Below are 14,561 nucleotides of genomic sequence, written 5' to 3' on the forward strand. Positions count from 1 at the left end.
CTGTGGCCTTGGATGGTCACCTGCCTGACTGCTCTTTTCCTCCTGATGTGACAGCCCTGAGTTCCATTTCAGAACTAGTGCTAAGTTTCCAAGAATGAGATTCAGAAGTTTGGATGAGGGGAGGGGGAGCAACAACTGTACCCAAGTGTCAGAGCCAGGCTGCACTCAAGCCTGAAGCTCAGCTTTTAGGAACCAAGGTCTAGTTTCAGGGATAAGAATACAACTGGTAGGAAACCTATTATTGTGTGTTTCAAAGGAGGGTTGCTTTGTAGTTCTTTTCCAGTCAGAGTACTCCATCCCATGGGGGTATCTGTGGAACTACTGAATCTTTAATGACGTGTGATCTTGCTTCCTTCAAGTCTGCCTGGTAGTAACCATTGTACGTCTCTCAGAAGAACCAAGATAAACTGTTCTCCAGGAAGGAAATCTCAAAGAGCCAACAATCTTTCTAGGATATTCATGCCTTTCCTATAATAATGTTTTCTGAAGTTATGTAATATTTGATGCAAACAAAGGACATATGTAACCTACATAAATTGTGCAGCATAGCAATAATCAACTTCCCATCTTAAAAACAGAATACTTCTAGAACCTTCTCCCCTAATGGTAGTCTTCTGCTCATTTTATCTCTGTGTCTCCAGGAGAGAGGTAGCCAATATCTTCATTTTTATGTAAATTTTTCCTTTGCTCTTCTCTTTGTTATTAAAACAGTTTTATCGCATACATAGGTATTCTTAAACCGTTTCCTTTTGCATGTTTTTCAGTTTTATAAGATTGCATCATAGTAGTCCTGGGGGACTTGTTTTTTTTTATTCAAGACTATGTGTTTCTGAAACACAATATATAGCTCATAGCTATAGTTAATTTTGTAGTCTAACTTTCCATTGTAGGGATATTTATCTGCTTTTGGCTCAGTAAATATTTGGACTGTTTCCTTGCTTTTCTTTTTTATTCTTTTGACAATAATGCTGGTAAAGACATTTCTGCTCATGTCTCCTGGTGCCCACTGGGAAGAATTTCTCTAGGAATGCATTTTTTCAAACCCTTTAAATGCAGCATGAAATGTTTTTTCATTGTTACGTAGTTATTACATGATACAACCCATATCTTTTAACTTAAAATGCATTTTTATGTCTCTTTTCTATTCTCTTTCATTAAAACAAATGCCACTGTGGTATGACCTAGGGATACAGCCTGCACTCTGAAAAAGCACTCCTCCAAGACAGAACTTCTCCAACTTCAATGTGCAGGTGAAGATTCATCTTCAGGAGGTTAGAAGTGGGGCCTGAGTATCTGCATTCCTAGTAAGCTTCCAGGGGATGCTGCTGTGCTGGTGTGAGAACCAGCACCACTTTGAATAGGCTCTAGGCTGTTCTCAAATTTCTCTGATGACAAGAATCACCCAGCCTGCTTCTTATGATACAAATCCTGGGGCTTCATTGCAGGCCCAACAAATCTATGTCTCTGGGGATGAGGCGTAGAGAGCCGTATAGGGTCGTGTGTTGCATAATGACATTTTGGTCAACCACAGACCACATATACAACTGTGGTCCCATACGATGGTAATACCGTGTTTTCACTGTACCATTCCTATGTTTAGATACACGAATAATTACCGCTGTGTTTCTGTCGCCTACAGTATTCAATACAGTAACATACTGTACAGGTTTGTAGCCTAGGGACAGTAGGCGGCAGTCTAAACCTGGGTGTGGACTAGGCTCCACTCTGTAGGTTTGGGTAAGTGCACTCTATGATGTTCACACAGTGAAATCACCTGACAATGCATTTCTCAGAATGTATCTCTGTTTTTGGGTGATGCATGACTGTATTTTTGAAAATATGCCAGATTATTCTTCTAAGTGAAAAAGCACTATTCTAGAATATATGCCTAAGAATATAACAGCTGGGTTGTATTCTAAGGTTAGCTTTACAAGGTGATGCCAACTTGTGTTCCATAGTGGCTGTACCAATTCCCACTCTCATTAATGATGTATAATGCATTGCGTTGATCTACATTCTGCCAACAATCAGTATTACCAGACTTTCTAATTTCTGTTAAACTGATGGGTATAGAATGGAATTTACTGTGACTCTAAGGGGCATTTCCCAGATTGGTATTAAGCTTGAGCATATTTTCATGTTTGTGGTCTGTAATTTTCCTCTTCTTCAAAAGTCCTGTTCTTTTACCAGCTTTTCTTTTGAGTTGTCATCTTTTTCTTGTGATTGGTGGAAGTTCTGTATATAATCAGTATCTCTCGTTTGTTTAGTGGTTGCCAATGTCTTCTATTCTGTGGTTTGCCTTTTACGTTTCTACTAAATACCTCTTTATATCTTTTGTCTTTTTTGTGTTTGGTTGTTTTCCTTCTTTACAAGAATAACGTTATAGCTTAAGTTTTCACTTTCCTTATGATACATTTGATAAATATGTCCTTTTAATGTAGCATAAATTTGAACTTTTCATTGATAGTTGGTGCTTAAGAACTATCTCTTTGCCCTGTAATCAGAAAAAATAATCCCCTATGTTCTTTAGTTTAAAAAATTAAATTTTGGTTTTTACACTTCTAATTGAGTCGGAATTGATTTTTGTGTATGATACAGGGTAGGGACCCACTTCTAGCACCACTTGTTTCCCCCAGGAATCAGAAACGCCACCTCTATCATATAGAACATCAAGATTTCTGTTGTGCTTCATGTCTGTTCTTTCAGCAACACCACACTGTGTAGTTACTGTAGCTTTTAAATAACTCTTCATATCTGATAGAACAAATTTTCCTACCTCATTCTGCTACAGAGTGTTCTGTTTGGGGACCTTTGCACTTATTTATTTACTTTAGAATCAATTTATCAAGTTCCTTAAAACTCTCATTAGGTTTTAACTGAAACTGTAGTGATTCTATAGATTTAGCTTGGGGAGAACTGACACCTTTACCATATTGAGTCTGCCATTCATAAACATGGTATAACTCCAATTATTTTGATCCTCACTAATGTATTTCAATGAGGTTTTGGATTTTATCTGTTATTGGTGTCTTGTAAGATTTATTCCTGGGCTCCTTATATCATTTGATCTTGTTGTAAATGAAAAAAAATTCAGTAATGTTTCAGTTTGATAATATACAAAAATGCAGAGGATTTCAAAATTAATCCCATATTTGGTCACCTTGCTAACATTTGCTTTTTTATATAACTTGTAGGTCCTGCTGTGTGCTAAGCCTGTCATATTGTCTGCGTATAATTAAAGTGTTGTTTTTTCTTGTTTCATTCTTATACTTTTCATTTCTTACTGTACTGAATAGAACCTCCAGGAAAATTGTAGTGAAACAGCTTAGATTTATTTTTTGTAAATAGATTATGGCACGATGTTGATTTTACTTTTAATTCTCTGGGCATTTTAATAGACAAGATTTTATTTACATGTATTGTCATTACTAGTATATACTAGTAGTAATATACCCTAGTAATACTATATATTTTATTTCAATATTATAGTATTACTAGGGTATATTACTACTACTAGTAGTGGTAGACTTCTGTCTAGCACTTTTCTATTTGCTTTCTGGTTTTTCCTGTTTTTCTACATTTCCCCTCACCCCTTTCCTTTTTTCTTTTCTTTTGTTTTTTTCCCGTAATTGACTGAAATAACTTATTTTCTTTAGATGAGTTACTTGTTGCTGAAGGTATTATGCTATGGCTATCTGTATAGTGATGACCCTAGAGAGTTTGCCTGGCATACTGAAAGTCTGTAGTTGGTATCTTAAACTTCCCTTCCCAGTGATGGAAAGATCTTACAACACTGTAACTCTGAGCATTGCCCTACCTGTGTGTTTGCTCTTGTCGGCAGTCTCGTTCTGTATATATAAAAGGCTCTAAAATGAGACAGTATTGTTATTTTACAAACATAAGTTATGTTTCTTTGCTCACCGTTTCTTGTAGCATCTCAGACCTTCTTTCAAAACTCATTTTTCTTTTTGAAGGTGATCCTTTATTGCAGGTTCATTGGTTGTAAGTTCACTCAAGTATGATTCTTTAAAATTAGCTTTATTTTGTCCTGATCCTTGAATGATAGCTTTGCTATGTATATAGTTCTAAGTTGACATATTCATATTCATATTTTCTCTTAGTACTTTGAGTATTTTGTTCCCTGGTTTTTTTGCCTTCCACTGTCATTGTTGAGAACTCTTTGGTCAATCTGCCATTACTTTGTAGGTGATGTGCTTTTTCTCTCTAGATGCTTTTGAGATCATCTGTTTATTTTGGTGTTGGTGGCTTAACTACATTATGTCTGATTGTGGAATTAATTTAATTTTTCTATCTTCTGTATATGTTATACTTTCTGTATCTTTTGACTGATATGTCTTGTCAATTCTGGAAGTTTCTCAGACATTATGTCTTCAGTTAGTGCCTCTTCTCTGTTCCCTGTGTTCTACTTCTGGAATGCCAATTAGACATAGATACACGCTCTAATTTTGCCCTCTATCTTTCTTTCTTATTTTCTATTATGTTCCTATTTCTATTTTTCTGTGCTACATTCTAGATGACTTCCTCTGATCTATTCACTACTTCACTAATTCTCCCTTAAGTTGTGTCCAATCTTGCTGTCTAGTTTTATGTAGTACATAATTAATGTCCTATCCATTGAGGTTTTTGTTTTATTTCAACAATATTATTCTTTCTAAAAGTTATGTTAGCTGTTTTTAAAATTGGTCATTTTCAGTGACGTATTACGTGTTCATTTTTGTAATTACATTTTTAATTTTGGAAGTGGCACGCAAATTTTGTATTCTGAATCTGGTCATTTGAGTGATGTGAATCTGTTGTTTCTTATCTCTGTTGACTCTCCGTCAGGGCATCTTGCCTTCTGTTATTTTTGTTCATCTTTACTAGTGAGCTTATATTTGGGTGGACTTTATTTGTGAAAGTAGGAGGCCTGTATTTATGGATCAGTTTGTTTATAGGTTTGTATTTGTGTTTGCTGGAATCAGGAGATGGTACTGACTGTGGATACTTTACACACTGTTATTTGTCTGAGATTAGCTTGGGAACATCATATTTGACTTCCCCGCCCTTGGTCTGTGGCTTAGTCTTTGGATTCCAGTGCTCATATAGACAACTAGAGTTCCACCTTACCCTTTGTTTTGGACAGGGGACATGGTGTAAGGTATTGCCGGAGACACACTACATCCTGTGTAATTAAAAAAATGTCTTATACTGGATCTAGTTGTTTCCAAATGGGAGAGTCCTTGACAGTAAATGCTATGCCATTCTGTTGTAATCAGAAATTGTAATAATCATTTTATGGATGTATTGTTCATTTAGTAATTTAATCATTTCATGAGTTTGAATATTTTGTTTTCATACAAGCACAATAATAATATGATATAATGAGTGGTGGTTGGAAGAAATTCTTAACATAAACCTTTGTCAAATACAGTTGCTATAGCCAAAGAAAGAAATAGTTCTATGTATTGTAGATCTCTATTTCAAACACTATCCCATATAAATGATGCAACTCATAATCACACATTAGGGATGGTTGCAGTGGCTGGTGCCTATAATCCCATCACTTAGGGAGGCCAAGGCAGGAGGATCACGAGGTCAGGAGTTCGAGACCAGCCTGATCAACATGGTGAAGCTCCGACTCTAAAATACAACATTAGCCGGGCGTCATGGCGGATGCCAGTTTTCCCTACTACTTGGGAGGCTGAAGCAGGAGAATTGCTTGAAACCGGAGGTTGCAGTTACCCGAGATTGTGCCATTGCACTCCAGCCTGGTCAAAAGAGTGAAACTCCGTTTCAAAAAAAAAAAAAAGATAAACGCACATTACACTTTGCTTATTTACATGTAACTGGAACCATTACTTTAAGATCTGTCCTTCGGAGCCAGTATAGGCCCATAGCCTTGAAATGCAACCTTTTTTAGCAAAAAAAAAAAAAAAAAAAAGGCACATCTGAACATTGTTTTTCTTTTGGAGAGAAGTTTGACATTATCTGTTATACTTAGAGATATATAACGTATACAAGTCAACAGTCTCACTTTTAATGTGCACTAAGGGAAACTGTGGCCAGGAGGCCATATAGACAAAGATGCTGCTCGTAGCACTGCTTGTAATAGAGAAAAGGTAGACTCGGCTGTCTTTTCCGCAGTAGGGGAATGGATAAGTAAACTGTATTTTATTTAATGTAATTCTAGACACCAGTTAAACTAACATAGCTTCAACTCCACTATATTGAATGAAATCTCATGTTGCAAAAAATAGTAGCATTTTTGAAAATTTTTAAGCATCCTAGATAAATGTAATAAAAGTACAAAAACATGTTTGGGAGTGATAGATAATAACCTTTGAATAGTAAGTAGGAAGGTGGCAAAATTTTATAGCAGTAATATTTTATTTCTTTAATAAAAAGTGATCTGGAATAAAACATAAAATGTTAACATTTGATATTAGTGGATACACAGAATATTGTTTTATTTTATATTTCTCAATGTGTTTTAGAGGTTTTATTACTTAAAATTTCAAAAACCCTAAACACCAACAAAAAATTATTCTGTTTAAAATGAAAACATATTTCAATCATTGTGACACTTTTAACCTTAATTTTGTACAGTTCATTCAGGGAGAATAAAATATGACATGTTATTATTGAGTGCCCTATCAATATCCACATTTTTTTATTTTGGAAAGTATCAGCAGTAAACTTCTACCCCTCTTTTTCCAACCTCTATTCAATAACACTTTTATTTTTTATGGATTTAGGGGTACAAGTACAGTCATGCAATATGGATATATGGCATAGTGGTGAAGTCTGAACTTTCAGCATTCAGCAAGCTTTTTACTTAAAAATTTAAACTTTTCATTCTGAGCAAACTATCACAGGGACAGAAAACCACACATCGCATGTTCTCACACATAGGTGGGAATTGGACAATGAGAACACTTGGACACAGGGTGGGGAACATCACACACCAGGGCCCATCGTGAGGTGGGGGGAGTGGGGAGGGATAGCATTGAGAGATACACCTAATGTAAATGACGAGTTAATGGGTGCAGCACACCAACATGGCACATGTATACAGATGTAACAAACCTGCACGTTGTGCACATGTACTGTAGAACTTAAAGTATAATCAAATAAAAATAAAAATTTAAACCTAAAAAAAATTCTCAAAATATGTATCCTGAAAGATTTGGTGGAATTATTCTGAAACCAGGTACCTTGGATGACTAGCCCAGGGTCCACTATGTATTCTTTTACTTTATTTTTAAAATATACAAGCCAAACCAAGAACTAAGCAAAGCTTTTGGACATACTGCATTACCTAACATTCAGCATTACGTAACACCGCTGGGGAGTGGTGCCTCTAGGCTGTCAGTTGTGGCCTATGTTTAGAGTGTTATCTTCCCTTATCTGAGATCTGTGTTCTTACCGTAAGTGTATATCTTAGTCATTTTATTATAGAAGATACTTCTGCGTGTTTGCCATAACATGTGAATGGGAATTCCAGCTTTCAAATATGATGGAAAATAAATGATTAGTTTTTAAAATTTTAAACCTAATAATTTAAATTAAATTATTTAGTTGCTATGTGGATAATCTGTTTCCCAGCAAGATGGGGCAGTAGTTTACTTACCTTTACAATTTAGGCGGAGTTCAAACCAGCATTTGGAATACATGAAAGACATGGTGAGACTGTGTCCGTCTTAAACCAAGAAATGAAGTAGAATGATTTTGTGTAGACTTTGGCATTGTTACACTTTCCTTCATATAGAGGATTGTATGATTTATTTAAGAAAAGCAGATTGTTTCCAAGGGCATTTTTTGATTCTGATTATGATAAAATGTGAAAACTATTAATGTGCTATCTATGAAAAGTATTTTGGAGGAAAAATATATTCAAATTTATATAATTCTTAGGATAAGTTTGAATTCATTCCATTACATCATCATTACATAGATGCCTGTAGGGCAGTGTACATTAAAGATTGTTGTATTCCAGCAATTTCAGCTTGACTGACAAGGTACTTTTTAAACTCTGGAAAGCACTGACCAATTGAAAGCCTTTAACTACTTCACCTAAAAGCAAGGCCATGTACCCAGAATTGTTGCTGCTTAGGAATGCTGAATTTTGGGGTAGGTCACTATAATGTTAGTTACTCAGACCTTTGCTCTGATTTCACTAAATAGTAAAGTAAAGGGAGCTATTGCTTTATTATTTTGTCACCCTCTAGTGTGACTGGTGAGGCAGAAGTACAATAGCTGGAGGTCCTGAAGGGGCCCGCCATGCTATTCTGGTTGTTATTCCCGTTATTGTAATAGACCTCCATAGAGTTCTTGGAGAGGTAGAAAAAAGAAACCTGTTAGTGGGAGCATTGGTTGTAATCTGTGTTTTTGATTATCAATGACAGGATCCTAAAATTACACCCAAATATCTCTCACAGGTTCTGAAATTGAGTTTCTGAAAAAGCACTGTAGTAGTAATAGAAGGTAAAGTGCAGAGTTCCAAAGAAATGAGCTGTGAATTGAACCTGCAATGGAAATTGATCCTATCAGTCAGTTTCTGCCCTTGTTCATAGAAAAATAGGACCAAATGTCGAAGGAGCCAGGATCACTGATAAAATAGGATGCTGAAGTGCTGGAGGCTAGAAGTGGGCTTGCTGGTCCCTTAGGTCAGGACTGCAACTGTCAGACTTCTCTGCTGGGAACCTTGCTCAAGCTGGCAGAAAAAGAACAGAATGAAAAATGCTGCAGGCATCAGTGGGAGAGTCGGTAAGAGCTCACTGACTGAGCTTCCGGCGTGCTTCTCCGGAGGGAGGCCATTCTCATCTCTTCTCATGAGTCAGTGGGCCCACAGTGGACCGCCTGGCCTCATGATTGATGCCAGTGGGGCCTGTCATGATACCCTTTCAGGGAAGCAGGGAGGCATCAGTGTGGTCAGAGGGTGTGAGTGTGAAGAAAAATGGCCTTGGAATCAATTCCATTCTCAGTAGCATCTTCAGGATTGTGAGGAAAAAGGAGAAATTTCCTACAACTAGTGGTCCTATGAATACAATTTGTTACCCTGTTATCTAACTATAAGAGATATGTATTGTGCACATAGAATGCTTGTAATGCTATGCCAAGTTTTTGGGGGGCAGTGTTTGTATTCTACTCCAGAAATGCAGTGTGAGTTGCAATTAGCCTACCAAAATTATGCATTTCTGGTTATGAAGTTGCCATTTGTTTCCTACAATGTGATATATTTCTACAGTGATGCCCTTCAGAGTGCTCAGTGATCATCAGTATAACTCACTAGAGTAAATGTCCCTGTGGAATGCCTCATTCACAGTTAGCAGCACACTAATGGAAATCGTTCTGCAGAAACATTGAAAACAAAGGTATTATAAAACACTAACTCAAGATGTAATTATTATAAATCCATTGCTGGATCAGAATTTAATTTTGCAGAATGGCAGAAAAAAAGTAAAAACAAAGAAGCATTGAAATCAGTCAGTTTGCTTAGTATGAGTTAAAAGAATTGTCAGATTTCCCTAGTCATTGGTCGTAGCCTATCAACACTTATCATTAAAGGAGGCTGCTCTCATAGGTACATGGTAGCACATGGCATTTCATTTATGTTATTGTATGTATCTGCTTTACCAGCAATTTCCCCAACTCACTTAACTTTGCCTTTGGACCCTGGTAAGAGAAAATGACAGTACTCTATCTGAAGTGGACCAAGTCCCTGTGTCATGGTGTTCATTTAACTTATCCTGTAAGCTTTTGACAAATGAGAATCAGAGTCAAAGAAGCCTTCATCCCTATCCTATGTTGATATGACCCTTCCTACCCCCATTGATATTGACCCTGCCATGGTGATAGCAACAAATTAGTAGACACAGCAGAACTACGGACCAGAGTCAAAGGCTCACAGAGGGCACAAAGGAAAATATTCTGCGAAGGCTTCTGTAAGATAGTTTTGCTTTGGTTAACTGTAGTTTTGCTTTGACACAAAGATGCAAGCCAGTGAGTGCCACTCTCTTTCATCTAAGATTTCGACCTCATACAGCCTCTGTCTCCTGTCTGATTACCACTCATGACAATAGGCAATTTAGACCCTTTGTCATAGAAATGATTGTTTTGTGTTATGCTTGGCTATAGTACTTGGCAAATGTATGGGAAATCTGAGACTTAATTTTACTTTGATGGAATTCTGAAAGGTACTTACAGAGAAAGGGAGCATGCGTTTCAAGACTACTTGACCAGTAGATAGAAGCCTTTGTCTTTAATCCTGCGTTTTAATTTCAGTATATATCTTCTTGGATAAGAAATACCGAATGATGCAGACTTGAAATTAAGTTAGAACTGTACTTCTTGTTTAAACTAATATCTGAAGCCTTTAGTCATTTTATTAGTCAGTAAAACTGATGAAAACCTTAGGAAAACGCATTAGAACAGTCCTATGATGAATAGGAGGCCTGGGATTAATAAGGAAAAGGGCAGAGGGACACCTGTTGATCTGTTTATGTATAAGGGATCTGGAGCTTATTAGAAGTTTTTATGAACATTCAACTAATGAAGCATTGTATAAACTTATACATTTCCATTAAGTTGTAAAAGTTACTAATCTAGAAAAAAACCTTCAATGTTATTGCTAAATAATTTTATTTATGACATTTTCCCTACAGAAGTAATTTAAATATGAAAAAATAATTTTGTAATAAGGAACATTCCATGAGAATGCCGCTCACAATTTCTTGGAGGAGTTTTCATCCTTGGTTCTTAGATTTATTACAGGACAGAGTAGCATGAGTGATCTTTATTAATCCCATTTTATGATTACAGCAGATATCTGATAAATTCTACATTGCATATTTAACATTATTCCACTTTAAACATTTTCATTTGTTAGAGGTTGCAGGTAAAAAGGGGGGATTTTAAGTTCTCTCTATGGCATAAATGATGGAGAAAACAGACACAAAGAATTTATGCGCAAATAGGAATCAAGAAGTGAACTTCAACAATAGTCCAGACAAGTTTGTAGCACCCTGAAGTGCAGACCAGGCTCTCTGGTACAGCTGAACCGGGGAATATGGCCTTGACCCTCACTTCTATGGAATTAGCAGGAAAAGGGAGAAGAATTCCTCCAACACTTTTGACTCAAGTTTAAATAAATTGGATCTTTATTATATTGAACATTTTTGAGTCATGTTTTAGGTGAAGTCTTAGTATCTTTAGTATCCTAATTTCTTCTTATTTGATTCTCTTGAGTTTGGTAGAGACCAACAGTGGAGTGGGGGCAGCATGATTTGTGGCTGTCAGATCCAAATTCGAGTGCCACAGCAAACCCCAACCCTGATCAAGTTATTGAGCCTACCTTGGTCACAATTTTTGTCTCTATATATCAGAAATAAAAATATTTACAGGATTATTGTAAGGAATAGGAAATACATAGAAAGCAACTCACACATAGTAAGTGTGCCATAAACTGTAGCTTTTATATCTCAAGTTGATTGTCCCTTCTCAATTGTAGATCTCTTTGCATTCATATTTGGTGGGCACACTTCAGACAAACAAAAATCAAAATTATGAATCAAATGACCTCTGGATGTATAACACAAAACATTTTAGGTTAGGCTTTTCCTAAAACCCTGAATGCTAAATTTTTTGTAGCAGTGCATGGTACATTATAAGTGCTGGGTAAATGTTATTCACGTAGTAGTATTTATTTTCATCATGATTTCATAAACAAATTAAGCTTTCTCTGCATATATTTTGTTTTAAACCATGCAAAAATGCTTATATTCTCTCCATGTAATTTAGATTTCTAAGCTTGAAAGTATACCTGGAGCTGGGGCTAAAAGAAGAATACTAAGAAATTGTCATGAATAGGCAAGAATTACTTTAGAATTGATTGCATGGAATTCTATTCTGATTGAAATTCAGAAACACCTGTTCTGCTCAGAAGTTTATGTTCTCTTATATTATTTCATGGATAATTCTCAAGCTTTTACTCTTATGATTTCCAATTACATAATTATAAATTAATGTTTAAAGAAAAAACACATGTATCAGTATTAAGATTGGTTTATTTATTCAGAGACCCAGAGAAAAAGAGGCTTAAATAAGATAGCATTTAATTTTTTCTCATGAAAAGTTTGGAGGTGGGAAGGTCAGGGCCGGTATGGTAGCTCAGTGATATCAGAGACCCTGGCTCCTCCTTCATCAGTGCTTTGAATTCTTAACGTTTAAGTGCTTTATGGTTCACCGTGGCTGCCTGAGCTCCAAGTGTCATATCCTCCATCCAGCTAATAGGAAAGAAGAAGGACCAAAGATGGTGAGCCCCTGCCTTGTAAGAACACCTCTCAGAAACTATTTTGGACATTTCATCTTATATACCATTCTTCAGAACTTAGGCACATGGCCACATCTATCTGCAGAAAATAATGGAAACTTTCATCTTTATTCTGGGTAGCCAAATGCCTAGCCAAGATTTAGCGATTTATTATCCAGGAAGAAGAGGAGACCAGGTATTGGGGACAACTGGTAATATCTGTGACCTTTGGGATTGACCTGAGCCTTTATCTTTCTTCTCTCTCATGTTTTCTTTGGTCTTCTTTTCTAAATAGATCCCATGCGAGGCCCAAGAAAACTGGAAGTAGTGGAGGTCAAATCTCGGCAAATCACTATCCGCTGGGAGCCATTTGGATATAATGTAACTCGTTGCCACAGTTATAATCTCACTGTCCACTACTGTTACCAAGTTGGAGGACAAGAACAAGTGCGAGAAGAAGTAAGCTGGGATACAGAAAACTCACACCCTCAACACACGATCACTAACCTGTCACCATACACCAATGTCAGTGTGAAACTGATCCTCATGAACCCAGAGGGCCGGAAGGAAAGCCAAGAGCTCATAGTGCAGACAGATGAAGACCGTGAGTACCTTAAATGATATGTTTATGTAAAACATGTTCTTTCAAAAAGCAACTTTTGTTTTGAGATCTTTGCTGTGAAGATGGAAGAAAGAACTGCTTACATTGTAGAACAACACAAATGTGTATTTGTACTCTGTGTTCTTAAGCACTGATTGAAAGAAGGAAAAGGGAGTAGAGATGTAGAAATGTCATTTTTTATTACTCATATGGTTACTTTCCAATATATAATCATTCCATATTGCTCTCAATAGTTCTTCATTCAAGTTTTATTTCACTGGGCTGAAAAATTGTTGTTTTGGGTATTAGGTTATTTATATAAAATCATTGGACTGGAAAATTGTTATTTTGGGTATTAGATTATTTATATAAAATATTTATCTAAATATATTTAAATGGCATTCTGAAACATTTTTTGTAGTTCAGATAAAATTTCAGCACAAAATAGAGCCTGCTCTTGCTTTTCAACATAATCTTGAGAAACTATGTTGGTGGTCATGAGATAGATCATTTTTCTCCACAGGAACAATGTTGAAACTGGATGTTACTTTAATAAATGACTACTTAATAAATAAACCATGCGTGTTACCAGTAACGCATCAAAAAAGCAAATATACAGAAAACCTCCACAATAACTTAAAACAGTAAAATTATGCTTTGAACCTCATAGCATGGATGTAAGTGTTCCTTTACACAGATGATACGGGGTACTCTTGTATAAATAATAGCGTATTCTTATAGTACATAAAATACAGTGGTAGTGTATCATACATTTGACTTAAAAATCACTTTTCAGGCATCAAAATAAGTGACAAAGAACGTAGGAAGCTCATTAAACGAATGAACTGACTATTTTTAAGAAAAATAGTTGTTTCGCTTTTTGTTTCTTTATGTAACTGATAATGTAATTTTGACCATTGATTAAATCATGAGTTAAACGTTTATAATACTTTATCGTTTCATTTAAAGAACTAAAAAAGCATTTTTGAGTGTTTCTACCTACCCAGCACCTGCATATTTCTGTAGAAGAAAAATGTAGAAGTAGCTAGAGTAGATGAGGAGCTTACTGCACATCCTGTCTTTCTTCTTGTATTGTCTGTCAAGTCCTGCTTGTGTTGGTTCCTCTCAAGCAGTCATTTGGAAGGGAGTCTAAGTTTGGTGGAAGCCACTCAGTCAAAGCTGAGACCAGAAGCTCTATTTCGGTTTCTTCTAACTCTCTCTCATCTCCCAGAAGAGGAGAAGATGGTGTCCACATTGTCATCAAATCATGGCTGGCTCCTTCCCACCCTACATGTCTCTATTGACTCTGGTCCTAACATTTCTACTTGTTAAGTTGTTTCTACTTCCAAAGTTTTAGATTGTTCTTTTCTGTCAATTTCCATTGCCTGTATTTAAATCCTTATTATTTTATGTTGAAATTTATGTAATTGTTTCTACCTTTGCTTTGTGGTTCCAGCCTTTTTCTATTCCAATGCCCCTCTACTCACTCACTAACTAATCTTAAAAATACATTTTCATCTTGGCTCTCTCTACAAGAGTCTTCAGTGGCTGTTTGACTTAATCTTCATTCCAGGGCCTTGGCTGTCAAGGTCTTCTATATTCTTGGCTCATATTCTAGGAGTAATAACTTCTCCTTCACAGCAGCTTGTT

At 36.2% G+C, this 14,561-nt stretch overlaps 1 protein-coding gene across 2 annotated transcripts in view; it reads left to right on the forward strand.

Moving 5' to 3' along the window:
- The window catches only part of PTPRM (protein tyrosine phosphatase receptor type M), an 846,383-nt gene that overhangs the window by 490,579 nt on the left and 341,243 nt on the right, over positions 1-14,561 (forward strand). For both annotated transcript variants that reach the window (XM_023228490.2, XM_023228491.2), the window contains exon 8: positions 12,606-12,914. In XM_023228490.2, coding sequence (XP_023084258.1) covers positions 12,606-12,914 — 309 coding nt within the window. The remainder of the gene's footprint in view (positions 1-12,605; positions 12,915-14,561) is intronic.

The sequence above is a fragment of the Piliocolobus tephrosceles genome, chromosome 18 (assembly GCF_002776525.5).
Source record: "Piliocolobus tephrosceles isolate RC106 chromosome 18, ASM277652v3, whole genome shotgun sequence".
In the NCBI taxonomy this organism is placed as follows: domain Eukaryota; kingdom Metazoa; phylum Chordata; class Mammalia; order Primates; family Cercopithecidae; genus Piliocolobus; species Piliocolobus tephrosceles.